Source organism: Pristiophorus japonicus, chromosome 18 (genome assembly GCF_044704955.1).
Source record: "Pristiophorus japonicus isolate sPriJap1 chromosome 18, sPriJap1.hap1, whole genome shotgun sequence".
Taxonomy (NCBI): domain Eukaryota; kingdom Metazoa; phylum Chordata; class Chondrichthyes; family Pristiophoridae; genus Pristiophorus; species Pristiophorus japonicus.
In genome coordinates this window covers 58,981,841-59,009,152 of record NC_091994.1, presented here as the reverse complement: position 1 = coordinate 59,009,152, position 27,312 = coordinate 58,981,841, and the positions used below count along the sequence as shown (strand labels likewise).

At 48.2% G+C, this 27,312-nt stretch overlaps 1 protein-coding gene across 3 annotated transcripts in view; it reads left to right on the top strand.

Moving 5' to 3' along the window:
• LOC139228760 (paralemmin-1-like) overlaps nt 1-27,312 on the top strand; it is a 490,867-nt gene that overhangs the window by 87,837 nt on the left and 375,718 nt on the right. For 2 of the 3 annotated variants that reach the window (XM_070860087.1, XM_070860088.1), the window contains exon 2: nt 25,906-25,951. In XM_070860087.1, coding sequence (XP_070716188.1) covers nt 25,906-25,951 — 46 coding nt within the window. Of the gene's footprint in view, nt 1-25,746; nt 25,772-25,905; nt 25,952-27,312 lie in introns of those variants that run through there. The other variant, XM_070860086.1, reaches the window with a different exon arrangement.

Genomic DNA, 27,312 nt, shown 5'->3' with positions numbered 1-27,312 from the left:
GCAGCAAGTGGTTAAGATCCGGAATGCACTGCCGGGAAGGGTGGTGGAGGCAGACTCAATTTTATCTTTCAAAGGGGAGTTGAATAAGTATCTGAAGGAAAAAAAGTTGCAGGGCTCGGGGGAAAGAGCTGGGATTAGTTGACAATCAGCATGGACGTTGTAAAGTCCTGACCCTGCAGTACAGACTTACACGAGGCACATGCTGAAGTCAAGGTCACTCTGGACCTGCACCTTTATTTCACAGCTCTGGAATGCCTGAGACCTGCCTTTATATACCTGTGTGGGACAGGTGTGCAGTGTCTCCTGCAAGTGCACCCCTGGTGGTAAAGTATGCTTGTGGTTACAGGTCATATCTAGTTACAGTCATGTATAGCATGGTAAGATACAGTTATATAGGGCCCAAGTTTCCACATGATTTGCGCCTGATTTTTAGGAGCAACTGGTGGAGAATGGACTATCTTAGAAATCGCAATTCTCCACATTTTTTTTTCTGCAGTTCTAGTCAGGTAGAACAGTTCTACTTTGGAACAGAATTTTTTCTTCAAAAGGGGGCGTGTCCGGCCACTGACGCCTGATTTCAAAGTTTCCACAGTGAAAACGTACTCCAAACTAACTTAGAATGGAGCAAGTGAAGATTTTTGTAGAACTGAAAAAACCTGTTCGACACATTAAAAAATCAGGCGCAGGTTACAAATTAGGCGTCCAGAACGAGGTGGGGGGAAGGGAAATCATTAAATTCTACAATAAATCCTTATTTATACTTCTACAAATATTATACAAATAAATCCAACCTGAATAAACATTTATAAGCAGCGTTGCCGGCAGGAAAAAAACGAGTGTAGGCTCTGCCCCCCTGGGCACCGCGCCAGGCAGACAAGGAGCTGCAGAACGCTCCAGAATCGCGAGTTTTTTTCCGGCGCCGTTTTAAGCGCGAGAAACGGGCGCCCAGCTCGGAGGGGCGCCCGTTTTTTATCGTGTGGAAACTTGGGCCCACACAGTGGTGTGAGATACATGACAATGTGATAGGCCGAATGTGATAACCGTTGTATGATTCTATGATTACCACAGTGACTGCACCTCAAAAAATACTTCATTAATTATAAAGCGTTTTTGGATGTCCTGAGGTTAGGAAAAGTGCAACATAAATTCGTTCTTTCTTTCATTCGTTCACAGAGCAGAGAAAGTTATGGGGAGATTTGATAGAGGTGTTGAAAATTATCAAGGGTTTTCCTCGAGTAAATAAGGACAGAATAACTCCAGTGGCAGAAGGGTCGGTAACCAGTGGCCACAGATTGAAGGCAAAAGAACCAGAGGCAACATGAGGGGGAAAACAAATTTACCCAGCGAGTTGTTGTGATCGGGAACGCGCTGCCTGAAAGGGCGGTGGGAGCAGATCCAACAGTAACTTTCAAAAGGAATTGGATAAATACTTGAAGGAAAATTTGCTGGGCTGTGGGGAAATGATCGAGAGAGTGGGACTGATTGATGGCTCCTTCAAAGAGCCGGCATAGGCACGATGGGCCGAATGGCCTTCTGCGTGATTAACCTGTACACATGGGGCCTTCGCTCCCAAGCCCGGTAACGAGTGTTGGTGTGATGACAGGGACCCTATCTCCACCCTCATTTCATCCAGTCAGTTCCAAATCCCACACAGCTCCGTGCTGCTGAGTCCCTGCAGGATTGACCCCATCATCCCTCCGTACAGCTCGTGCTGCCTCTGGATCCTCTGCTTCCTTCTCTCAATTCAACATGAAGTAACTGAATACAAATCCTTTCCTCCAGCGCATTACAGTAACTGAAAACAGCCCCTTCACGCACTGAATAAATCAGTCTCTGGCGATGTCTGATCGAAGCTCCCAGCTCGGTCTCACTGGGACGCTTGCCAGCAGTTAGATGGGGAGCTGCTCTATCTCAACCATTTGCAGCACTTCATTGATGCACAGGAAGTGACCTTGGAAAGGCCAAAAATATCATCCAATCCCCTGCACCCCAGCTCCTCTCCAAGATCAGCGAGCCCCTAAAACCCTAAACCATGGCCAACAAATCTTCACAGATCCCTCAGTCCATGGCCATCTCCCCCTCCCCTCACTATAAACCCCTCCCCCTTGCTATAACCCACTCCCCCTCGCTATAACCCCCTCCCCCTCACTATAACCCCCCCACTCCCCCTCGCAATAACCCACTCCCCCTCGCTATAACCCCCTCCCCCTCACTATAACCCCCCCCCACTCCCCCTCGCAATAACCCACTCCTCCTTGCTATAACCCACTCCCCCTTGCTATAACCCCCTCACCCTCGCTATAACCACCTCCCCCTCGCTATAACCCCTTCCCCCTCACTATAACCCCCTCCTTTGCCCTCACTATAACCCCCTCCCGCTCGCTATAACCCCCTCCCCCACACTATAATCCCCTCCTCTCCCCTCACTATAACCCCCTCCCCCTCGCTATAACCCACTCCCCCTGGCTATAACCCCCCCACTCCCCCTTACTATAACCCACTCCCCCTCGCTATAACCCCCTCCCCCTTGCTATAACCCCCTCCCCCTCACTATAACACCCTCCTCTCCCCTCACTATAACCCCCTCCCCCTCGCTATAACCCACTCCCCCTCGCTATAACCCACTCCCCCTCGCTATAATCCCCCACTCCCCCTCACTATAACCCACTCCCCCTCGCTATAACCCCCACCCCTTCACTATAACCCCCTCCCCACCCCTCACTATAACCCCCTTCCCCTCATTATAACCCCCTCCCCCTCACTATAACCCCCTCCTCTCCCCTCACTATGATCCCCTCCCCCTCATTATAACCCTCTCCCCTCCCCTCACTATAACCCCCTCCCCTACCCACCCCTCATTAGAAACCCCTCCCCCTCACTATAACCCCCTCCCCCACCCACCCCTCACTATAACCCCTCCCCCACCCACACCTCACTATAAAACCACCCCTTCCCCTCCCATCGCTATACCCTCCTACCCTTCCCTCCCCTCACTATAACCCCTCCCCCACCCACACCTCACTATAACCCTCTTCCCTTACCCTCCCCTCGCTATAACCTCCTCCCCTCCCCTCCCCCTTACTATAACCCCCTCCCGCTCTATAACCCCCTCCCCCTTCCCCTCCCCTCGCTATAACCCCCTCCCCCTCATTATAACCCCCTCCCCCTCACTATAACCCCCTCCCATCCCCTCGCTATAGAAAACATAGAAAATAGGTGCAGGAGTAGGCCATTCGGCCCTTCGAGCCTGCACCACCATTCAATAAGATCATGGCTGATCATTCCCCTCAGTACCCCTTTCCTGCTTTCTCTCCATACCCCTTGATCCCTTTAGCCGTAAGGGCCATATCTAACTCCCTCTTGAATATATCCAATGAACTGGCATCAACAACTCTCTGCAGTAGGGAATTCCACAGGTTAACAGCTCTCTGAGTGAAGAAGTTTCTCCTCAGCTCAGTCCAAAATGGCCTGTCCCTTATTCTAAGACTGTGTCCCCTGGTTCTGGACTTCCACAACATTGGGAACATTCTTCCCGCATCTAACCTGTCCAGTCCCGTCAGAATCATTTGTGAGATCCCTCTCATCCTTCTAAACTCCAGTGTATAAAATCCAACTTGATCCAGTCTCTCCTCATATGTCAGTCCAGCCATCCCTGGAATCAGTCTGCTGAACCTTCGCTGCACTCCCTCAATAGCAAGAACGTCCTTCCTCAGATTAGGAGACCAAAACTGAACACAATATTCCAGGTGAGGCCTCATCAAGGCCCTGTACAACTGCAGTAAGACTTCCCTGCTCCTATACTCAAAACCCCTAGCTATGAAGGCCAACATACCATTTGCCTTCTTCACCGCCTGCTGCACCTGCATGCCAACTTTCAATGACTGATGAACCATGACACTCAGGTCTCGTTGCACCTCCCCTTTTCCTAATCTGCCGCCATTCAGATAATATTCTGCCTTTGTGTTTTTGCCCCCAAAATGGATAACCTCACATTTATCCACATTATACTGCATCTGCCATGTATTTGCCCACTCACCTAACCTGTCCAAGTCACCCTGCAGCCTCTTAGCGTCCTCCTCACAGCTCACACCGCCACCCAGTTTAGTGTCATCTGCAAACTTGGAGATATCACACTCAATTCCATCATCTAAATCATTTTCCCCACTACTGATGTCAGGCTAACCGGTCTATAATTACCCGTTTACAATCATTATTGTAAAGAGCTGGGGTCCCAGCACTGAGCCCTGCGGCACTCCACTGGTCACTGCCTGCCATTCTGAAAAGAACCCGTTTATCCCGACTCTCTGCTTCCAGTCTGCCAACCAGTTCTCTATCCACATCAGTACATTACTCCCATTATGATTTTGCACACCAATCTCTTGTGTGGGACCTTGTCAAAAGCCTTTTGAAAGTCCAAATACACCACATCCACTGGTTCTCCCTTGTCCACTCGATAGTTACATCCTCAAAAAATTCCAGAAGATTTGTCAAGCATGATTTTCCTTTCATAAATCCATGCTGACTTGGACCAATCCTATCACTGCTTTCCAAATGCGCTGCTATTTCATCCTTAATGATTGATTCCAACATTTTCCCCACTACTGATGTCAGGCTAACCGGTCTATAATTACCCATTTTCTTTCTCCCTCCTTTTTTAAAAGTGGTGTTATATTAGCTACCCTCCAGTCCATAGGAACTGATCCAGAGTCGATAGACTGTTGGAAAATGATCACCACTGCATCCACTATTTCTAGGCCACTTCCTTAAGGACTCTGGGATGCAGATTATCAGGCCCTAGGGATATATCGGCCTTCAATCCCATCAATTTCCCGAGCACAATTTCCCGCCTAATAAGGATATCCTTCAGTTCCTCCTTCTCACTAGACCCTCGGTCCCCTCGTACATCGGGAAGGTTATTTGTGTCTTCCTTTGTGAAGACAGAACCGAAGTATTTGTTCAATTGGTCTGCCATTTCTTTGTTCCCCATTATAAATTCACCCGAATCCGAATGCAAGGGACCTACGTTTGTCTTCACTAATCTTTTTCTCTTCACATATCTATAGAAGCTTTTGCAGTCAGTTTTTATGTTTCCGGCAAGCTTCCTCTCGTACTCTATTGTCCCCCTCTTAGTTAAACCCTTTGTCCTCCTCTGCTGAATTCTAAATTTCTCCCAGTCCTCCAGTTTGCTGCTTTTTCTGGCTAATTTGTATGCCTCCTCCTTGGATTTAACACTATCCTTAATTTCCCTTGTTAGCCACGGTTGAGCCACCTTCCCCTTTTATTTTTACTCCAGGCAGGGATGTACAATTGTTGAAGTTCACCCATGTGATCTTTAAAGGTTTGCCATTGCCTAACCACCGTCAACCCTTTAAGTATCATTTGCCAGTCTAATCTAGCCAATTCGCGCCTCATACCGTCAAAGTTACCTTTCCTTAAGTTCAGGACCCTAGTTTCTGAATTAACTTTGTCACTCTCCATCTTAATAAAGAATTCTACCATATTATGGTCACTCTTCCCCAAGGGGCCTCGCACAACAAGATTGCTAATTAGTCCCTTCTCATTACACATCACTCAGTCTAGGATGGCCAGCTCTCTGGTTGGTTCCTCGACATATTGGTCTAGAAAACCATCCCTAGTACACTCCAGGAAATCCTCCTCCACCACATTGCTACCAGTTAGATTAGCCCAATCAATATGTAGATTAAAGTCGCCCATGATTCTGCTGTACCTTTATTGCTCACATCCCTAATTTCTTGTTTGATGCTGTCCCCAACCTCACTACTACTATTTGGTGGTCTGTACACAACTCCCACTCGCGTTTTCTTCCCTTTGGTATTCTGTAGCTCCACCCATACCGACTCCACATCATCCAAGCTAATGTCCTTCCTTACTATTGCATTAATTTCCTCTTTAACCAGCAACGCCACCCCGCCTCCTTTTCCTTTCTGTCTATCCTTCCTAAATGCTGAATACTCTTGGATGTTGAGTTCCAAGCCTTGGTCACCCTGGAGCCATGTCTCCGTGATGCCAATCACATCGTATCCGTTAACTGCTATCTGCGCAGTTAATTCGTCTACCTTATTCCGAATACTCCTCGCATTGAGGCACAGAGCCTTCAGGCTTGTGTTCTTAACACACTTTGCCCCTTTTGAATTTTGCTGTAAAGTGGCTCTTTTTGTTTTTCGCCTTGGGTTTCTCTGCCCTCCACTTTTACTATTCTCTTTTCTATCTTTTGCTTCTGTCTCCATTTTATTTCCCTCTTTCTCCCTGCATAGGTTCCCATCCCCCTGCCATATTAGTTTAACTCCTCCCAAACAGCACTAGCAACACTCCTCCTAGGACATTGGTTCCGGTCCTGCCCAAGTGCAGACCATCCGGTTTGTACTGGTCCCACCTCCCCCAGAACCGGTTCCAATGTCCCAGAAATTTGAATCCCTCCCTTCTGCATCATTTCTCAAGCCACGTATTCATCTGAGCTATCCTGCGATTCCTACTCTAACTTGTACGTAGCACTGGTACCAATCCTGAGATTACTACTTTTGAGGTCCTACTTGTTAATTGAACTCCTAGCTCCCGAAATTCGTCTTGTAGGACCTCATCCCATTTTTTACCTATATCGTTGGTACATATATGTACCACGACAACTGGCTGTTCACCCTCCCTTTTTAGAATGTCCTGCACCTGCTCCGAGACATCTTTGACCCTTACACCAGGGAGGCAACATACCATCCTGGAGTCTCGGTTGCGGCCTCAGAAACGTCTATCTATTCCCCTTACAATTGAATCCCCTATCACTATAGCTCTCCCACTCTGTTTCCTGCCCTCCTATGCAGCAGAGCCACCCACGGTGCCATGGACTTGGCTGCTGCTGCCCTCCCCTGATGTGTCATCCCCCCTCAACAGTACTCAAAGCAGTGTATCTGTTTTGCAGAAGGATGACCGTTGGTCACCCATTCCCTATCTGGCTGTGTACCCTTTACCTGCGGTAAGACCAACTCGCTCAATGTGCTATTCACATCATTCTCAGCATCGTGGTTGCTCCAGAGTGAATCCACCCACAGCTCCAGGGCCATAATGCGGTCCGTCAGGAGCTGGAGGCAGATGCACTTCCCGCACACGTAGTCATCAAGGACACCAGAAGCGTCCCTGATTTCCCACATAGTACAGGAGGAGCATAACACGTGTCCGAGCTCTCCTGCCATGACTTAACCCTTAGATTAACTTAATTTGGCAACAATAATAACCCCCTCCACCTCCCACCCCTCACTATAACTCCCTCCCCCTTATTATAACCTCCTCCCCCATTCACCCCTCACTATAACCCCCTCCTCCTTCACAAAAACCCCCTCCCCCTCACTATAACCCCTCCTCCTTCACTATAACACCCTCACCCTCACTATAACCCCCTTCCCCACCCCTTCACTCCACTCCCCTCCCCTTCCCCTCCCCCTCACTTTAACCCCCTCCCTTTCCCCTCCCGCTCACCATAACCCCCTCCCTTTCCCCTCCCCTCACTATAAACCCCTTCCTTTCCCCTCCCCCTCACTATAAACCCCACCCCTTCCCCTCCTCCTCACTATAACCCCCCTCCCCATTCCCCTACCCTCCCCCTCATTATAAACCCCTCCCCTTCACTATAACCCCCTCCCCCACCCATCCCCTCAATATAACCCCCTCCCCCTCACTATAACCCCCTCCCCCTCACTATAACTCCCTTCCCCCACTCATCCCCTCACTTCATCCCCTCCCCCTCACGATAACCCCCTCCCCCTCACTATAACCCCCTCCCCTTCCCCTCCCCCTCACTATAACCCTCCCCCCTTCCTGTCACTCACTATAACCCCCTCCCCTTCCCCTCCACGCCACTATAACTCCTTCCCCCACCCATCCCCTCTCTATAACCTCTATCACCATCAACAACACCAACAACACGTGGTTGGGTGTACTATATTAGCATGGACACGGGATTGGCTAACTAACAGAAAACAGAGTCGGGATAAATGGGTCATTTTCCGGTTGGCAAACAGTGACTAGTGGGGTGCTGCCGGATCAGTGCTGGGTCCTCAGCTATTTACAATCTATATTAATGACTTGGATGAAGGGACCGAGTGTAATGTAGCCAAGTTTGCTGATGATACAAAGATGGGCGGGAAAGCAAATTGTGAGGAGGACAGAAAAAATCTGCAAAGGGATATAGACAGGCTAAGTGAGTGGGCAAACATTTGGCAGATGGATTATAATGTGGAAAAATATGAGGTTATCCACTTTGGCAGAAATAATAGAAAAGCAAATTATAATTTAAATGGAGAAAAATTGCAAAGTGCTGCAGGACAGAGCGACCTGGGGGTCCTTGTGCATGAAACACAAAAAGTTGGTATGCAAGTACAGCAAGTGATCAGAAAGGCCAAGGGAATGTTGGCCTTTATTGCAAAGGGGGATAGAGCATAAAAGCACTGAAGTCCTGCTACCACTGTACAGGGTATTGGTGAGGCCACACCTGGAGTACTGCGTACAGTTTTTGTCTCTGTATTTAAGGAAAGATATACTTGCATTGGAGACTGTTCAGAGAAGGTTCACTAGGTTGATTCCGGAGATAAGGGGGTTGACTTATGGGGATAGGTTCAGTAGGTTGGGCCTATACACATTGGAGTTCAGAAGAATGAGAGGTGATCTTATCGAAACATAAACGATAATGAAGGGCTCGACAAGGTGGGTGCAGAGAAGATATTTCAGCTCATCAGGGAAACTAAAACTAGGGGACATAGTCTTAGAATAAGGGGCCACCCATTTAAAATGGAGATGAGGAGAAATTTCTTCTCTCAGTGGGTTGTAAATCTGTGGAATTCTCTGCCCCAGAGAGCTGTGGAGGCTGGGTCCTTGAGTATATTTACGACGGAGATAAACAGATTTTTGAGCGATAAGGGAATAAAGGGTTATGGGGAGTGGGCAGGAAGTGGAGCTGAGTCCATGATCAGATCAGCCATGATCTTATTGAATGGCGGAGCAGGCTCGAGGGGCCAAATGGCCGACTCCTGCTCCTATTTCATATGTTCTTATAACCCCCACCCCCACCCATCCCCTCACTATAACTCCCTCCCGCACCCATCCCCGCACTATAACCCCATCACTGTAATGCCCTCCCCCTCACTTTAACCCTGCTCCCCTCCACATCCCCTCACTGTAACCCCCTCCCCCTCACTATAATCCACCCCCTCACAATAACCTGCTGCCCCTCCCCCTCACAATAACCCGCTCACCCTCCCCCTCACTATAATCTCCCCCTCATTATAATCCACTGCCCCCTCACTATAACCCCCTCCGCCTCACAATAACCCGCTGTCCCTCCCCCTCACTATAACCTGCTCACCCCTCCCCCTCACTATAACCCGTTGCTCCCCCCTCACTATAACCCCCTCCCCCTCACTATAACCCCTTCCCCCTCACTATTACCCCCTCCTCACCATAACCCGCTCACCCTTCCCCCTGACTATACCCCCTCCCCCTCACTATAACCCCCTCTTCCTCACTATAACCCCCTCTCCCTCACTATAACCCCTTCACTATAACCTCCTCCCCCTCACTATAACCCCCTCCTCCTCACTATAACCAGCTCACCCCTCCCCTTCTATAACACTGCCCCACCCCTCTCACCCCCTCGTTCTATAACCTGCACTCTTTGCAAAACTTCCAGCAGCTTCAACATTTCATTCCATTCATTCACGGCGGGACACGATGCCTTTTGGAACGATTTTGCCCGAGGCAATTTTGCGAGGCAGAGCACAATTGTCCTTCATTACCTCTAAGGTTAAAGTCCCCAAAAGAGCTGATTGGCTTGTGTCAAGGACCATGAGCCAATCTCACCACCTGGTCTATTTAGCAAGCACCAGGCCAGTGTATCACTTCACCTTCTAGGTGTCTGTGTGTCGGAACACTTCACACTGACTAACCCAGCGAAGACTGTTGCTTCCAGTGGCTGTGGGAGACCTGGGCATCAGCAGTGACTGATAGGCACACCTTATAACATCAACATATAGTTGTATGCAGCATAAACGCGACATAGACCAGTTGGGCCGAATGGCCTGTTGCTATGCTGTAAATTCGATGTAATATGTAACAGTTTCAGGCCAGCATGCCCACCTATCCACACAATCCCCCTAGTGATATTCTAATAACTGTAAATCCCATTGTTGACAAGAATGTGTCAACTCGCATTTGGACAAATAAGAACATAAGAAATAGTAGCGGGAGCAGGCCATTGGCCCCTCAAACCTGCTCCACCATTCAATAAGATCATGGCTGATCTGATCATGGACTCAACTCCACTTCCCTGCCTGCTCCCCATAACCCTTTAATCCCTTATCACTCAAAAATCTGTCTATCTCCGCCTTAAATATATTCAATGTCCCAGCCTCCACAGCTCTCTGGGGCAGAGAATTCCAAAGATTCACGACCCTCTGAGAGAAGAAATTCCTCCTCATTTCCGTTTCCTTACTCTGAGGCTATGTCCCCCAGTTCTAGATTCCCCCATGAGGGGAAATATCCTCTCTGCATCTACCCTGTCAAGCCCGCTCAGAGGATTTTAAGTTTCAATACGATCATCTCTCATTCTTCTAAACTCCAAAGAGTACAGGCCCAACCTGCTCAACCTTTCCTCATAAGACAACCCCCTCATCTCAGGAATCAACCTCATGAATCTTCTCTGAACAGCCTGCAATGCAAGTATATCCTTCTTTAAATAAGGAGACCAGAACTGTACGCAGTACTCCAGCTGTGGGTTCCTGGTGCGCGCACGACTGCCATTTCCTTGCGGTCTCTTCCAGGTCAGAATCAGGTGAATTTATAATGGGGAACAAAGAACCGGCAGATCAGTTGAACAAATACTTTGGTTCTGTCTTCACGAAGGAAGACACAAATAACCTTCCGGAAATACTAGGTGACCGAGGGTCGAGTGAGAAGGAGAAACTGAAGGAAATCCTTATTAGTCGGTAAATTGTGTTAGGGAAATTGATGGGATTGAAGGCCAATAAATCCCAGGGCCTGATAGTCTGCATCCCAGAGTACTTAAGGAAGTAGCCCTGGAAATAGTGGATGCATTGGTGATCATATTTCAATAGTCTGGATCAGTTACTATGGACTGGAGGGTAGCTAATGTAACACCACTTTTTAAAAAAGGAGGGAGAGACTGTAAAGTCCTGTCCCCTCAGTGCAGATTCACACGACACATGTAGTGAAGTCAAGGTCACTCTGGACCTGCACCTTTATTTCACAGCTCTGGAATGCTGCACTTGCCTGAGACCTGTCCTTGTATACCTGTCTCTTGCAAGTGCACCCCTGGTGGTAAGGTATGCTGGTGGTTACAGGTAATATCTTATTACAGTCATGTATAGCATGTGTCTGTTTTTCTTTGGGTGTGGTTGCTGGTATCTCGCCTGGGCTGTCTGTTTCGATTGGTGTGATTGTTGTTGACTCGCCTGGGCTGTCTGTTGGGACTGCTCTTTCCTCAGGTTGTTCCCTCTGTCTGTCCACCAGGTGTGGTGCGAATTCCACATTGTAGTCTGCCTCTGGTTCCGCAGTGTTGTTGGTAAATCTGCTTTTGACTTGGTCTACATGCCTCCGGCAGGTTTTGCCATTGTCCATTTGTACTACCAGTAGCCTGTTTCCTTCCTTGCCCGTTACTGTCCCTGCAAGCCATTTGGGACCCCTGCCATAGTTTACTACAAACACTTTGTCCCCTATCTCATTCCATCTCCCCCTCGAACTTCTGTCATGGTACTCAGTCAGCTACGGCGCTTTGCCTCAACGATTTCGTGCATGTCTGGGAGGATTAATGAGAGCCTTGTTTTTAAAGTCCTTTTCATCAGCAGTTGCGCAGGGGGGATCCCAGTCAGTGAGTGCGGACGAGATCTGTATGCCAGCAGCAGTCATGACAGGCGACCCTGCAGCGTGGGACCTTGGATTTTAAGCATGCTTTGTTTAATGATTTGCACTGCTCTCTCCGCCTGGCCGTTGGAGGCTGGCTTGAATGGTACCGTCTTGACGTGATTTATGCCGTGGTCAATTATAAAGTCTTAGAATTCTGCGCTGGTGAAGCACGGACCATTGTCACTGACCAATATGTCAGGGATTCCGTGCGTTGCAAACATGGTTGCGAGGCTCTCCACAGTGGTGGAGGTTGTGCTCGAGTTTAAAATGGTGCATTCGATCCACTTTGAAAATGCATCTACAACTACGAGGAACATTTTGCCCATGAATGGGCCCGCATAGTCTACGTGCACCCGCGACCACGGTTTGGTAGGCCCGGGCCAGGGGCTCAGTGGAGCCTCCCTGGGGGCATTGCTGAGTTGGGCACAAATGGTGCACCTTCGGACGCAGAGCTCCAAGTCCGCGTCAATACCAGGCCACCAGACGTGGGATCTGGCTATGGCCTTCATGAGAACGATCCCCGGGTGTTCGCGGTGGAGCTCCTGGACAAATGCCTCTCTGCCTCGCAGAGGCATGACTACTCGGCTGCCCCACATCAGGCAGTCTGCTTGTAGTGATAGCTCATGCATGCGCCTGTGAAAGGGTTTTAATTCCTCGGGGCAGACATCGCGAACCTCTGCCCAGTCACCAGTTAGGACACATCTTTTTACAAAGGATAACGTGGGGTCGCTGGCCGTCCAGGCTCTGATTTGGCGAGCCGTCATGGGCGAACCTGTGGACTCAAAGGCATTGATTGCCATGACTACCTCACAGTCCTGTTCGTCAGACCCTTCAATGGTCACCAGGGGCAGCCTTGCTCTCGGATAGGAGGGACGTGAGGGGCTTGTGGTCGGTTTCTAACGCAAACTTGGCCCCGAAAAGGTATTGGTACATCTTTTTGACACCATACACGCACGCGAGCGCCTCCTTCTCTACCATTCTGTACCCGTGCTCCGCCCCCGAAAGTGACCTGGAGGCATAAGCTATGGGTTGTAATTTGCCCGCACTATTGACATGTTGCAAAACGCACCCGACCCCATACGCTGACGCATCACATGTGAGAACTAACTTTTTACCTGGGTCAAAGAAAGTCAAAACACTGTTGGAACACAGAAGGTTGCATGCCTTATTGAAGGCGCGTTCCTGGGCGTCTCCCCAAAACCAATCGCACCCCTTCCTGAGTAGCACGTGGAGAGGCTCCAGCAGCGTGCTTATGTTCTGCATAAAGTTCCCAAAGTAATTGAGTAGCCCGAGAAAGGCACGCAGTTCTGAGACGTTCCGGGGCCTGGGTGCCAGGCGAATTGCTTCTGTTTTGGACTCTGATGGGCGGATTCCATCAGCGGCAATCCTTCTGCCCAAAAATTCAACCTCGGGTGCGAGAAACAGACACTTGGATTTCTTGACTCGTAGGCCTACCCGATCCAACCGCTTTAGTAATTCCTCCAAATTACAGAGATGGGAGTCGGTGTCCCTGCCCGTGATGAGTATGTCATCTTGAAATACAACCGTCCCCGGGATGGACTTGAGCAGACTCTCCATGTTGTGCTGGAATATGGCAGCTGCCGACCTGATGCCGAATGGGCATTGATTGTACATGAAAAGGCCTCGATGTGTGTTGATGGTGGTGAGTAGCTTGGATTCCTCGGTCAATTCTTGCGTCATATACGCAGATGTGAGGTCTAATTTTGAGAAAAGTTTACCTCCAGCCAATGTGGCAAATAAGTCCTCCGCTCTGGGCAGCGGGTACTGTTCCTGTAGGGAGACTCTGTTTATGGTAGATTTGTAGTCCCCACAGATTCGTACGGATCCATCAGGCTTCATGACTGGGATGATGGGACTTGCCCAGTCGCTAAATTCCACAGGTGATATAATGCCTTCCCACAGAAGTCGTGTTCAATCTTTTGGCCCCTTTGAAAGTGCCCACACCTGGCTGAAAGAGATGTTCAAATCGCTTTATAACTGTTGACCAGGAGGTCTGTTCCTCTAATGACATGGCATGGACATCATCCCATTTCCAGTTTAGTTTTGCCAGCCAGCTTCTCCCCAGCAGTGCTGGGGGGTCTCCGGGGACAATTCACAGGGGAAGTCGGTTCACTGTCCCTTTGTGTGTGACAGAGAGCATGGCGTTGCCGAGGACTGGTATGATTTCTTTGGTATCGGTCCTTAGTTTGGTGTCGACCTTTGTGAGTTTTGGTCTGTCTCTTTTATGCGGCCACAGTTGTTCAAATTGTTGAGCGCCCATGAGAGATTGACTTGCTCCCGTATCCAGCTCCATGTTGACAGATATCCCGTTGAGTAGGACCCTCATCATTATAGGAGGTGTCCTGTTGTTGGAGCAGCGGCCATTGATCGTGTTGACCCCTGTACATCGGTGTCCCGGGTACTGTCCCCACCATCTTCTGGTCCGCTTTCCGACCCATCCGATTCGTATACCAGCCGAGCTGCCGTTTTTTTCCACATGTGGGCCAAATGCCCTGTATATTCACAATTTCTGCAAACAGCCTGCTGAAATCGACATTCCCTTGCCGAGTGCCCACCCCCACACCTCCAGCACAGACCTGTTCCATTGTTCAAAGTGTTCCCAAAGAATGAGCTGCGTCTGGCTGATCTCTCTTGAGCTTCTCTCAGTTTGTAGTTGATTGCTCGCATTGTGGGTTGATGAGGTGTGAACGGCCGTTCCTGTGGCCCTTGATGGCTTCTGCCTGCTGTCGAGAGCCTGTTGTCCCGGTTTTGTCTGTGTGTGGGGGTAGCAGCTTATTTAGTGCTGTGAACTTCTTGTTCCGATATTTCGTTAGTTGTCGTACCTGCATTGTAAATCAACCTCGTTTCTTCTTACCAAGAATGTCTGTGCAACCAGTGCTGCTGCCTCTAAGGTCAGGTTCTTGGTCTCTATGAGCTTTCGGAATATGTCTGCGTGGCCTATTCCTTCAATGAAGAAGTCTCTCAGCATTTCTCTCCTCAGTTCATCGGAGAACTCACATAAACTAGCCAACCTCCGAAGTTCCGCCACGAAGTCAGGTATGTTCTGGCCCACACAGCGTCTGTAGTTGTAGAACCTATGTCTGGCCATGTGTAGGCTGCTCGCTGGCTTCAGGTGGTCTCTTACCAGTGTGCTCAATTCTTCAAACGACTTGCTTGCTGGTTTCTCGGGTGCCAACAGATCCTTCATTAAAGCGTATGTTTTCAAACCACAGCTGGTCAAGAGATGGGCTCTTCTCTTGTCTGCCTTATCATCACCTAACCAGTCTTTGGTTACAAAGCTTTGCTGGAGCCTTTCTATAAAGTCCTCCCAATTGTCTCCCGCATTGTACTTTTCATCTGATCCGTTGTTTGCCATTCTGTGGATTCTGTAATCCCGTAACTCGTCGCCACTGTAAAGTCCTGTCCCCTCAGTACAGATTCACACGAGGCATATAGTGAAGTCAAGGTCACTCTGGACCTGCACCTTTATTTCACAGCTCTGGAATGCTGCACTTGCCTGAGACCTGTCCTTATATACCTGTCTCTTGCAATGTACCCCTGGTGGTAAGGTATGCTGGTGGTTACAGGTCATATCTTATTGCAGTCATGTATAGCATGTTAGGATAAAGTTATATATAATAATGTAAGATACATGACAGAGCAAAACGGGTAATTATAGACTGGTTAGCCTGACATCAGTAGTGGGGAAAATGTTGGAATCAATTATTAAAGATGAAATAGCAGCGCATTTGGAAAGCAGTGACAGGATTGGTCCAAGTCAGCATGGATTTATGAAAGGGAAATCATGCTTGACAAATCTTCTAGAATTTTTTGAGGATGTAACGAGTAAAGTGGACAAGGGAGAACCAGTGGATGTGATGTATTTCAACTTTCAAAAGGCTTTTGACAAGGTCCCACACAAGAGATTGGTGTGCAAAATTGAAGTGCATGGTATTGGGGGTAATGTACTGGCGTGGATAGAGAACTAGTTGGCAGACAGGAAGCAGAGAGTCAGGATAAACGGGTCCTTTTCAGATTGGCAGGCAGTGACTAGTGGGGTGCCGCAGGGCTCAGTGCTCAGACCCCAGCTATTTACAATATACATTAATGATTTAGATGAAGGAATTGAGTGTAATATCTCCAAGTTTGCAGATGACACTAAGCTGGGTGGCGGTGTGAGCTGTGAGGAGGATGCTAAGAGGCTGCAGGGTGACTTGGACAGGTTAGGTGAATGGGAAAATGCATGGCAGATGCAGTATAATGTGGATAAATGTGAGGTTATCCACTTTGGTGGCAAAAACACGGAGGCAGAATATTATCTGAATGGTGGCAGATTAGCAAAAGGGGAGGTGCAACAAGACCTGGGTATCATGGTACATCAGTCATTGAAAGTTGGCCTGCAGGAATGGCAGGCGGTGAAGAAGGCAAATGGCATGTTGGCCTTCATAGCTAGGGAATTTGAGTATCGGGGCAGGGAAGTCTTACTGGAGTTGTACAGGGCCTTGGTGAGGCCTCACCTGGAATATTGTGTTCAGTTTTGCTCTCCTTATCTGAGGAAGGACATTCTTGCTATTGAGGGGGTTCAGCGAACATAAGAACATAAGAACATAAGAATTAGGAACAGGAGTAGGCCATCTAACCCCTCGAGCCTGCTCAGCCATTCAACAAGATCATGGCTGATCTGGCCGTGGACTCAGCTCCACTTACCCGCCCGCTCCCCATAACCCTTAATTCCCTTATTGGTTAAAAATCTATATATCTGTGATTTGAATACATTCAATGAGCTAGCCTCAACTGCTTCCTTGGGCAGAGAATTCCACAGATTCACAACCCTCTGGGAGAAGAAATTCCTTCTCAACTCGGTTTTAAATTGGCTCCCCTGTATTTTGAGGCTGTGCCCCCTAGTTCTAGTCTCCCCGACCAGTGGAAACAACCTCTCTGCCTCTATCTTGTCTATCCCTTTCATTATTTTAAATGTTTCTATAAGATCACCCCTCATCCTTCGGAACTCCAACGAGTAAAGACCCAGTCTACTCAATCTATCATCATAAGGTAACCCCCTCATTTCCGGAATCAGCCCAGTGAATCGTCTCTGTACCCCCTCCAAAGCTAGTATATCCTTCCTTAAGTAAGGTGACCAAAACTGCACGCAGTACTCCAGGTGCGGCCTCACCAATACCCTGTACAATAGATAGGTTAAGCGAATGGGCTAAGGTTTGGCAGATGGAATTCAATGTCGGAAAATGTGAGGTCATCCACCTTGGGAAAAAAACCAGTGAAAGGGAATATTATTTGAATGGGGAGAAATTACAACATGCTACAGTCAGAGGGACCTGGGGGTCCTTGTGCATGAAACTCTTTTAGTGTCTACCTGCAAAACATAAAACATTAAACCGTGCCACCCGCCCTGGATGACACAGCAGACATTTACAAGGCCCTTTTTTTCTTTTCTTTTTTTTGTGGGTTTTTTTTTGTGGTTTTTTTTGGGCGCTAAAATCACATTTTTCCAAGTGCCCCCTATAAAAGGGGAGGGGGACACTAAAAGCACCGGCAATTAAAACAAATTAAACTTTAAAACGTAAAATCAAATTAAAATTTGGTTGCCGGGCGTGATGATGCACTCCAGTCCCTCCGGTGCCCACCTCTCGCGGAAGGCCGCGAGCGTACCGGTGGACACCGCGTGCTCCATCTCCAAGGACACCCTGGACCGGATATAAGAGCGGAAGAGAGGCAGGCAGTCAGGTTGAACGACCCCCTCGACCGCCCGCTGCCTGGACCGGCTGATGGCACCCTTGGCCGTGCCCAGGAGCAGTCCTACGAGGAGGCCTTCGGACCTACCCGCTCCCCTCCGCACAGGGTGCCCAAAGATCAGGAGAGTGGGACTGAAGTGCAGCCAGAATTTCAGAATCCAAAAAGTTAGTTTGCAGGTGCAGCATGTAATCAGGAAGGCGAATGGAATGTTGGCCTTCATTGCGAGAGGGATGGAGTACAAAGCAGGGAAGTCCTGCTGCAACTGTACAGGGTATCGTTATATCCTCAAAAAATTCCAGTAAATTAGTTCAACATGATTTCCCCTTCATGAATCCATGTTGCGTCTGCTTGATTGCACTATTCCTATTCACCAGACTGATTCCCGGGATGGCAGGACTGACATATGAGGAGAGACTGGATCGACTGGACTTGTATTCACTGGAGTTTAGAAGGATGGGAGGGGATCTCATAGAAACATATACATTTCTGATGGGACTGGACATGTTAGATGCAGGAAGAATGTTCCTGATGTTGGAGAAGTCCAGAACCAGGGGACACAGTCTAAGGATAAGGGGTAGGCCATTTAGGACTGAGATGAGGAGAAACTTCTTCACTCAAAGAGTTGTTAACCTGTGGAATTCTCTACCACAGAGAGTTGTTGATGCCAGTTTGTTGGATATATTCAAGAGAGAGTTAGATATGGCCCTTACGGCTAAAGGGACCAAAGGGTATGGAGAGAAAGCAGGAGAGGGGTACTGAGGTGAATGATCAGCCATGATCTTATTGAATGGCGGTGCAGGCTCGAAGGGCCGAATGGCCTACTCCTGCACCTATTTTCTATGTTTCTATGTTCCCCTACACCACAACAGCGACCGCACTTCAAAGCAGTTCATTGTCAGTGCAGTTCTTCATAAGTTGCTTTATTAAATGCAAGTTATTTTCTTTTTCTCTCCAAAGCATTAAGCAGTGGTTTCCAAGAGGAATGCTTTCTTTAAATGAACTTGTGACGCTGCTGGCTGAAATCAGTGCCACAGATCAACGTTAGCAGCTCCCCCAGTGTTAGATGTTTGATGTCAAACAGTCTTATTTTTCAATACAAACAGAGCCCCTAAGTGTGACTAATAGAGGCATCTAAACTGTTTTGACCAGAAAATAACCTTGAGGCCGTTTACAGGAATGTTTCCTCAGTTAGCTATGTGACCTTTGCTAGCTAGTCTCCTGCTGGAACTCAGGGGAGAAGGTAAAATGGATCTGCATTGTTCCACAGTCATGTACAATCCCCATCAGCGCAACTCCCCCATTGGCTCCAGTCACTGATTGACCCTTTGTGCTTGCACTCATCACTCAAGAACATTAATATTCACGTGATTGATGTCAAGGTAAAGTAGTGACCTTAACCAGAGGGGAAATTACTGTATTTCCTTGAGCTCTAAGCCTGTTTGACATTGCAGATCCCTTTCAACAACAACAACAAAGTTAAATGTCAACAGTACGCAGTGCTGAGGGAGTGCCGCATTGTCGGAGGGGCAGTACTGAGGGAGCGCGGCACTGTCGGAGGGGCAGTGCTGAGGGAGAGCCGCACTGTCGGAGGGACAATACTTAGGGAGTGCCGCACTGTCGGAGAGGCAGTACTGAGGGACTGCCACACTGTCGGAGGGGCAGTGCTGAGGGAGCGCTGCACTGTCGGAGGGTCAGTACTGAGGGAGCACTGCACTGTTGAAGGAGCAGTACTGAGAGAGCACCGCACTGTTGGAGGGGCAGTACTGAGGGAGCGCGCACTTTCGGAGGGGCAGTACTGAGGGAGCGCTGCACTGTCGAAGGGGCAGTACTGAGGGAGCACTGCACTGTCGGAGGGTCAGTACTGAGGGAGCACTGCACTGTCGGAGGGGCAGTACTGAGAGAGCACCGCACTGTCGGAGGGACAGTGTTGAGGGAGCGCGGCACTGTCGGAGGGGCCATCATTCGGATGAGATGTTAAACCGAGGCTCCGCCTGCCCTCTCGGCTGGATGTAAAAGATCCCATGGCACTATTCAAAGAGCAGGAGAGTTCTCCCCGGTGTCCTGGCCAATAGCCATCCTTCAAACCAACACCTAGAAACACATGATCCAGTTATTTATCTCATTGCTGTTTGTGGGAGCTTGCTGTGCGCAGGTTGGCTGCCGCGTTTTCCACATTACAACAGTGACTGCACATGATTGGCTGTATCGCAGTTGCGCTGTCCTGATGCAGGGAAAGGCGCTGGACAAATGCAGTGCTTTCTTTTTTCTCATTCTTACCCTTACCTCTGGATGAGGCGTTAAACCGAGGCCCCGTCTGCCCCCTCAGGTGGATGTAAAAGATCCCATGGCACTATTTCAAAGAAGAGCAGTGGAGTTATCCCCGGTGTCCTGGGGCCAATATTTATCCCTCAATCAACATGACAAAAAACACAGATGATCTGGTCATTATCACATTGCTATGTGTGGGAGCTTGCTGTGCACAAATTGGCTGCTGCGCTTCCCACATTACAACAGTGACTACACTACAAAAGTACTTCATTGGCTGTAAGGTGCTTTGAGAGGCCCGGTCGTCGTGAAAGGCGCTATATAAATGCAAGTCTTTCTTAATCTCATTCCTCTGGCCTATCACTTTTTGTAGGCTCTGGTATGGAAATGGTGAAAAAAGGCTCCGATTCCTCCACGAGGCTCCAGCTAGGAACTAAGCTCAGTATGTCCAGCTCTACTCCCCAGGCTATGGAGCCCACACTAAGGCTTACCTTCTCAGGCTCTTCCATCCAGAACTGTACCTGTGAGGAGAAGGGCCAAGGGGCTCCTGATGCCTCCCTTGTCCACTCCACTGGAATTCCACAGATCCCTTGATGGAGATTCTAGCCGTTGGAGAGGAAGGTTGCATTCCATCCTGTGGCTTAGCTGGGAGGCCTCTGAGTAAGTCACTCTCTGTAGGTTTCCACACTCCAGCCTCGGAGGTGAAGTCGTGAGGGGACATCGGTTTTGCCAGGACAGAAAACCGAAGCAAGTTAGCTCAGTGGTAGGAAACTCTCCGGAGACCGAGCCTTGTCAGTGCGGAATTTGATTTGCCATTTTAAAGCTGCTATCTGGTAGCCTTGACAAACATGCATAATTTATGACATTAATATTCTACAAATGGCTAATGGAGAACTGGTACATTAGAGAAATGTTTGAAACACAAGATTGCATCAATATTCTGCTACACACTGCAGTCCCTTACAGAGTGTGTGTAAAACCCTTCCTCGTATTGGAGTTGCTAGTTGAAATACCTCACAGCAAAGTGACCCCTTTCCCAGGTCACAACTCCCCTTTATCAGATTGGCCCCATTAAGCAAAGTACTTCAGTAGCATTTAAATAATTTGATAACTCCTAATCACAAAGTCCAGTAAACCATTACCCAGCCAGGTGACCAGCTCTCAAACACACCTCCTATTAAAACCGCCATTAAATCAGGCCATGTGTATGAGCAACCAGCAGTGGGAGAAAGTAGCATCTGATCGACAAGCTCAGGTCCCACCCCACAACAACCCAACTGACTGCTTCGAACAGCCTTCAACCCTGCCCTCCAGGGGAAACAACAGTGGCAATCCAAATGGAGCAGAGCACACCCTGATCATGGGTTTGTACCCCACAATCCCCCCATAGAATGATTCACCTAACCTCAACTGTTGCATTGGGATGTTGCATTCTATGCATCTGTGAGTATGCTCACAGATTTGTAGAGCTGTTGACTGCGCAGAGGGGATTCCTGTCCGGGCTGCTCTTGCACACTTTCCGCTTTGCCATCCTCATCTGCCGTCTGGACATGCCATGGCGTACCATCTTGCTATCCAGAGGAGGCGGGGGTCCCCGATGGAGTGCTCTCAATGCGGGAGTCCTCCCTTTATTCATTGGGGACTTGGCCTGGAGGGTGGTGCATGGAGCAGTCCCGTGCAATAAGTCTTTAAGTCAGTTCACGGGCTCCCAGGCCGCCTGCAATTTCTGCGGTCTGGGAGAGTCCGTGTTCCACATCTATGTTGTATGTGTGAGGTTGCAGCCCCTATTCTAATATTTGAAGGGACTGCTCCTCAAATTCTGGTTGCACTTCAGTCCCACACTCCTGATCTTTGGGCACCCTGTGCAGAGGGGAGCGGGCAGGTCGGAAGGCCTCCTCGTTGGACTGCTCCTGGGCACGGCCAAGGGGGCCATCAGCCGGTCCAGGCAGCGGGTGGTCGAGGGGGTCGTTCAGCCCGACTGCCTGCCTCTCTTCCACGGTTACATCCGAGCCAGGGTGTCCCTGGAGATGGAGCACGCGGTGTCCACCGGTACGCTCGTTGCCTTCTGCGAGAGTTGGGCGCCGGAGGGACTGAAGTGCATCATCACCCCCGACAACCAAATTTTAATTTGATTTTAGTTTCGTAAAAGTTTAATTCGAAATTTGTGGGTTCTAGTGTCCTTGCCCAAAGGGGGCACTTGATTTTATGTTTTACTGAAATAGTTGTAGAGCTATTGAGTTGGGAGTGGCTTAGCCAATCATGTGACCCCAGCTTCAATAAAACCCCAGCCAGTTGGGTTCAGGGGATCCACGATGGGACAGGTGGTTGTGAGCCTGGTGGATGAACTGGTAATGTGTCGTGTGATTGTTAAACCTTTGCTAATAAACCAACTAGTTCTTAATAGCAATGTGTTGCTATGATTTCTTAAGCAAAGAACCCATGAAGCAAATATATTACAGATGTCAAGGAGGCAAATCAGAGGGCCAGACTACTCCTGTACAACTCTCAATGGGAGGCTGTAGAGCAACATTGGTACAGCCCTAGGGATAGACCTCTAGCTCAGGGAGGGATGTGTGGTGTAGGGAGGTCTCTGCTAAGAAAACAGGTAGAAATGTACCGACAAAGACCACTTTACACTGCCTTATACCACATCTCCTTTAAAACTGCTCCTTTAATCACAGAATCATAGAATGGTTACAGCATGCAAGAAGGCCATTCGGCCCACCGAGCCCATGCTAGCTCTCTGTAAGAGCGCTTTAGCTAGTCCCACTCCGCCAGCCTCCCCCCGCCCCCCCACCCCCCGCGCCCCCACCCCGCCCTTTCCTTGAAGCCCTGCTAATCTTTTCCCTTCAGATATTTATCCAATTCCATTTTGAAAGTCATGATTGAGTCTGCCTCCACCACCTTCTCAGGCCGTGCATTCCAGATCCTAACCACTCACTGCGTAAAAAGGTTTTTCCTCATGTTGCCTTTGTACCTTCTGCCAATCGCCTTAAATCTGTGTCCTCTGGTTCTCGAGCCTTCTGCCAATAGGAACGGTTTCTTTCTATCTATTCTGTCTAGATCCCTCATTATTTTGAACACCTCGATCAAATCTCCTCGCAATATTCTCTGCTCCAAGGAGAACAACCCCAGCTTCTCCAGTCTATCCACGTCACTGAAGTCCCTCATCCCTGGAACCATTCTCGTAAATCTTTTGTGCACCCTCTCTAAGGCCTTCACATCCTTCCTAAAGTGCGGTGCCCAGAATTGGACACAATACTCCAATTGAGGCCCAACCAGAGTTTTATACAGGTTCATCATAATTTCCACGCTTTTGTACTCTATGCCTCTATTTATGAAGCCCATGATCCTGTAAGTTTTTTAACTGCTTTCTCCACCTACCCTGCCACCTTCAGCGATTTGTGCCCATATACCCCCAGGTCCCTCTGTTCATGCACCCCTTTAGGATTGTACCCTTCAGTTTATATTGCCTCTCCTCATTCTTCCTACTAAAATGTATCACTTTGCACTTTTCTGCGTTAAATTTCACCTGCCACGTGTCCGCCCATTCCACCAGCCTGTCTGTGACCTCTTGAAGTCTTTCACTATCCTCTTCACTGTTCACTATACTTCCAAGTTTTGTATCATCTGCAAATTGTGAAATTGTGCCCTATACACCCAAGTCCAAGTCATTAATATATATCAAGAAAAGCAGAGGTCCTAGTATCCACCCCTGGGGAACACCACTGTATACCTTCCTCCAGTCCAAAAAACAACCGTTCACCACTACTCTCTGTTTCCTGTCACTGAGACAATTCCGTATCCATGCTGCCATTGTCCCTTTTATTCCATGGGCTTCCACTTTGCTGCAAGCCTGTTATGTGGCACTTTATCAAGCACCTTTTGGAAATCCAAGTACACCACTTCAACCACATTGCCCTCATTAACCCTCTCTGTTACCTTATCAAAAAACTCTATCAAGTTAGTTAAACACTATTTGCCTTTAACAAATCCATGTTGGCTACCTTAATGAATCCACACTTGTCCAAGTGACTGTAAATTTTGTCTCTGATTATCGTTTCTCAAAGCATCCACACTACCAAGGTTAAACTGACTGGCCTGTAGTTGCTGGGATTATCCTTACATCCTTTTTTGAACAAGGGTGTAACATTTGCAATTCTCCAGTCCTTCGGCACCGTCCTTGTTTCTAAGGAGGATTGGAAGATTATGGCCAGTACCTCCGCAATTTCCACCTTTACTTCCCTCAGCGTCCCAGGATGCATTCCATCCGGTCCTGGTGACTTATGCAAAACAGAAGTGTAACTCCCAATCTCCGTAGCGTAAAATCCACTGGCATAATCCTTCTCAGAAGTCGCCCATTGCAAAGTCATGTAGTTTGTTGTGAATGTTGTTAATTATGGAGGGAAAGGAGTTCTCTTCAGTTTTCTGTTGGGAGGAATCGTCCCCTTGGTGTCGTGGGCTATTTAGTGGGAGAGTCTCCCTGAGACCTCTATCGTCATGGAAACGTGATGTTGCCAGAACTGTCCTTTCATAACTGCAGAGCCACATCCCATGGCTACACGATAAGGTTTGACACGGGGAGTTCACGGTGACTGAAGGAAAAATTATTGAAGGAAAATGATGGCAAATTATTATTACTTATAATTGCAAGCCTGCAGTGAACCGCAATGGCTTGAGACAATACGAGATGTGTGTCAGACTACGAGGATCCCACCATCCATCCCAGGTTGGGTTGGATTGGTTGATCTCAGCACATTGTGGGCTGGGTGGAGCGGGGAGGGGGAGATGGGCCAAGAGTCAGCCAGGTTCCAGCTCCTGATTGCAATGCAAACCTCGCTACACACAACACGTTGACAGGGTGGACTTTCGATCGCTGAGGCGACAAGCCTGGCTGCATTTAAGGGGGGGCTAGATGAGCACATGAGGGAGAAAGGCAGAGAGGGAAATGCAAATAGGGTGAGATGAAGAGAGGTGGGAGGAGGCTCGTGTGGAGCATAAACACCGGCACGGACCCGATGGGCCGAATGGCCTGTTTCTGTGCTGTACATTCTGTGTAATTCCACGTATGGGGAGATGAGAGGGCAGTTCTCTGTGAATTCGATCTGTCCAAGGATGCCCCTTCAGTGACTAAACTGGCTTCTGTGATTCGGTGTGACCAACAACACATTTACAAGGCATGGTTTTTGATTGCTAATAACAAATTAAAATCATACCACCTTATAAAAATCAGACCACTGAATGTTATATTTATATTATATTTATATTTTATTGAGTAAATAAGGAAAAACTGTTTTCACTGATAGGTGGGTCGGTAACCAGGGGACACAGATTGAAAAATTTGGCATAACAATCGAGGAGAGATGAGGAGAATTCTTTTACACAGAGAATTGTGATGACCATCAGAAAGGGCAGTGGAAGCAGATTCAGTCGTAACTTTCAAAAGGGAATTGGATAAATATTTGAAAAGGAAAGATTTTCAGGGATAGGGGAGAAATCAGGGAGTGGGCTGAATGGGACAGTTCTTTTAAAGAGGCACGGGCAGGAAATGTGGCCTTCTGTGCTGTATGATTCCATGAGCCTATGTCTATTTGTACGTACAAGTATTCTGCAGCCTAAGTCTTGTTGCTGTGATTTCTGTGGCGTTTGAGTAGCATGGTATTTATCCCAGATCAGAGCTAGCTGCTTATATTTGAGACTCTGCTTCTACTCGGGGCATTATGGTAATGTGAGACATTAGCTGAATAATATCTTGAAGTATTGGTGCTCAGTTAGACTGCACTTTGCAGCTGAACCTCCTGCGAGCAGGCATCATGAGGCTGGAGCAGAACAGGTTCGCAAATCTTCTGCCCGTTTTACGATTTCTGATGGATTCCTTCAACATCTCTTTCTGTCTTTCAGCAGGAAAGCTCTCACTGTTTTTTTTGTCTCACTGTGTATTTTTCTCTCCTTGCTTTTCCTCCTCAGGATGTCCGAGACTCTGTTTCAACAGGAGAGGCTCCAAGCTATCGCAGTGAGTCTAAATTTAACTTCCTAATCTGTCGATGTAAGAGCCTCAGAGGAACCTTGCCTCCATTCAGTGAAAGAAATGTTGTCCATGGATTTAGAATCCCCGCTGTCATTCACGTTAGCTCTTTGCGGAGCATACTGACCAAGCGCTCAATCAGACCAAGACTGATGCTCTCTCAGACATCGATATTAAAATGGCAAATGCTGACAATGTGTGAAATTATGGCCAAAAAAAAATGCTGGAAATAGCCGGCAGGCCAGTGTCACCAAGGTCCAGATGCACCTCATCTTCTCCCATTAACCTTGGCTGCGGCCTGCACTACAGGCCTCGTTGTCTGAGGACGAATAGGGAGATTGCTTAGCCTTTCGGGCGAGACCCATGAGGCACTGTCCGTTCTCACAAAGAGTCCCGAACCCAAATGCTGCCCTATTTGTTTCCCCACATTAGATGTTGATTGAGCCTCAGTGCGTTCCCAGCAGTAGTCACAGTCCACGATCATTTACTCCATGGGTTGGGAATGAATTGGCATGCTCTGATTCTGCGTCGGTCTCTATATAAAAAACAAAGGCTCTCACATCTGTCAATGGGACGAAACATCAAACTAATTTCTCCAAACAGCTTAAAAATTAAACGAGTGCATTGTAAAAGCTGGAAACAAGAAACTTTTAGCACCGTAAAATATTAATTACCTTTTGTGTTCTGTGGCAAATGTATTCTTGGGGGAAAAAAGCCCAACAAGGTGGTTTTATTTGTAATTATTTAGTGCTGATGGAGCAATTCCGTCCTTGCCTAGTCTGATTGATGGGACTGAGGATATTAAAATGCCCGACGTGACTGTGGTATAAAAAATGTACCCACAGTTTCGCAGTGTGACTCGGTCTTGATGCCAGTGGCAGCAGCAATATAAAGAAATAAAAGCAGAAATTGATAGACGTGCTTAACGGGTCAGGCAGCTTCTGTGGAGAGGGAAACAGAGTTAATGTTTCAGGGCGATGACCTTCCGCCAGAACTGGAAGATGTTAGAGAGCAACAGATTGGAAAAACGCAAATGTAACGAAAGAAAGGAGACAGAAAGCAGGAAACTATAGGCCAGTTAGCCTAACATCTGTCATTGGGAAAATGCTGGAGTCTGTTATTAAGGAAGCAGTAGCAGGACAGTCAAGCAGAGTCAGCATAGTTTTATGAAAGGGAAATTGTGTTTGACAAATTTATTAGAGTTCTTTGAGGATGTAATGAGCAGGGTGGATCAAGGGGAACCAGTAGATGTCGTGTATTTGGATTTCCAAACGACGTTCAAAAAGTGCCACATAAAAGGTTACTACACAAGATAAAAGCTCACGGTGTTGGGGGTAATATATTAGCTG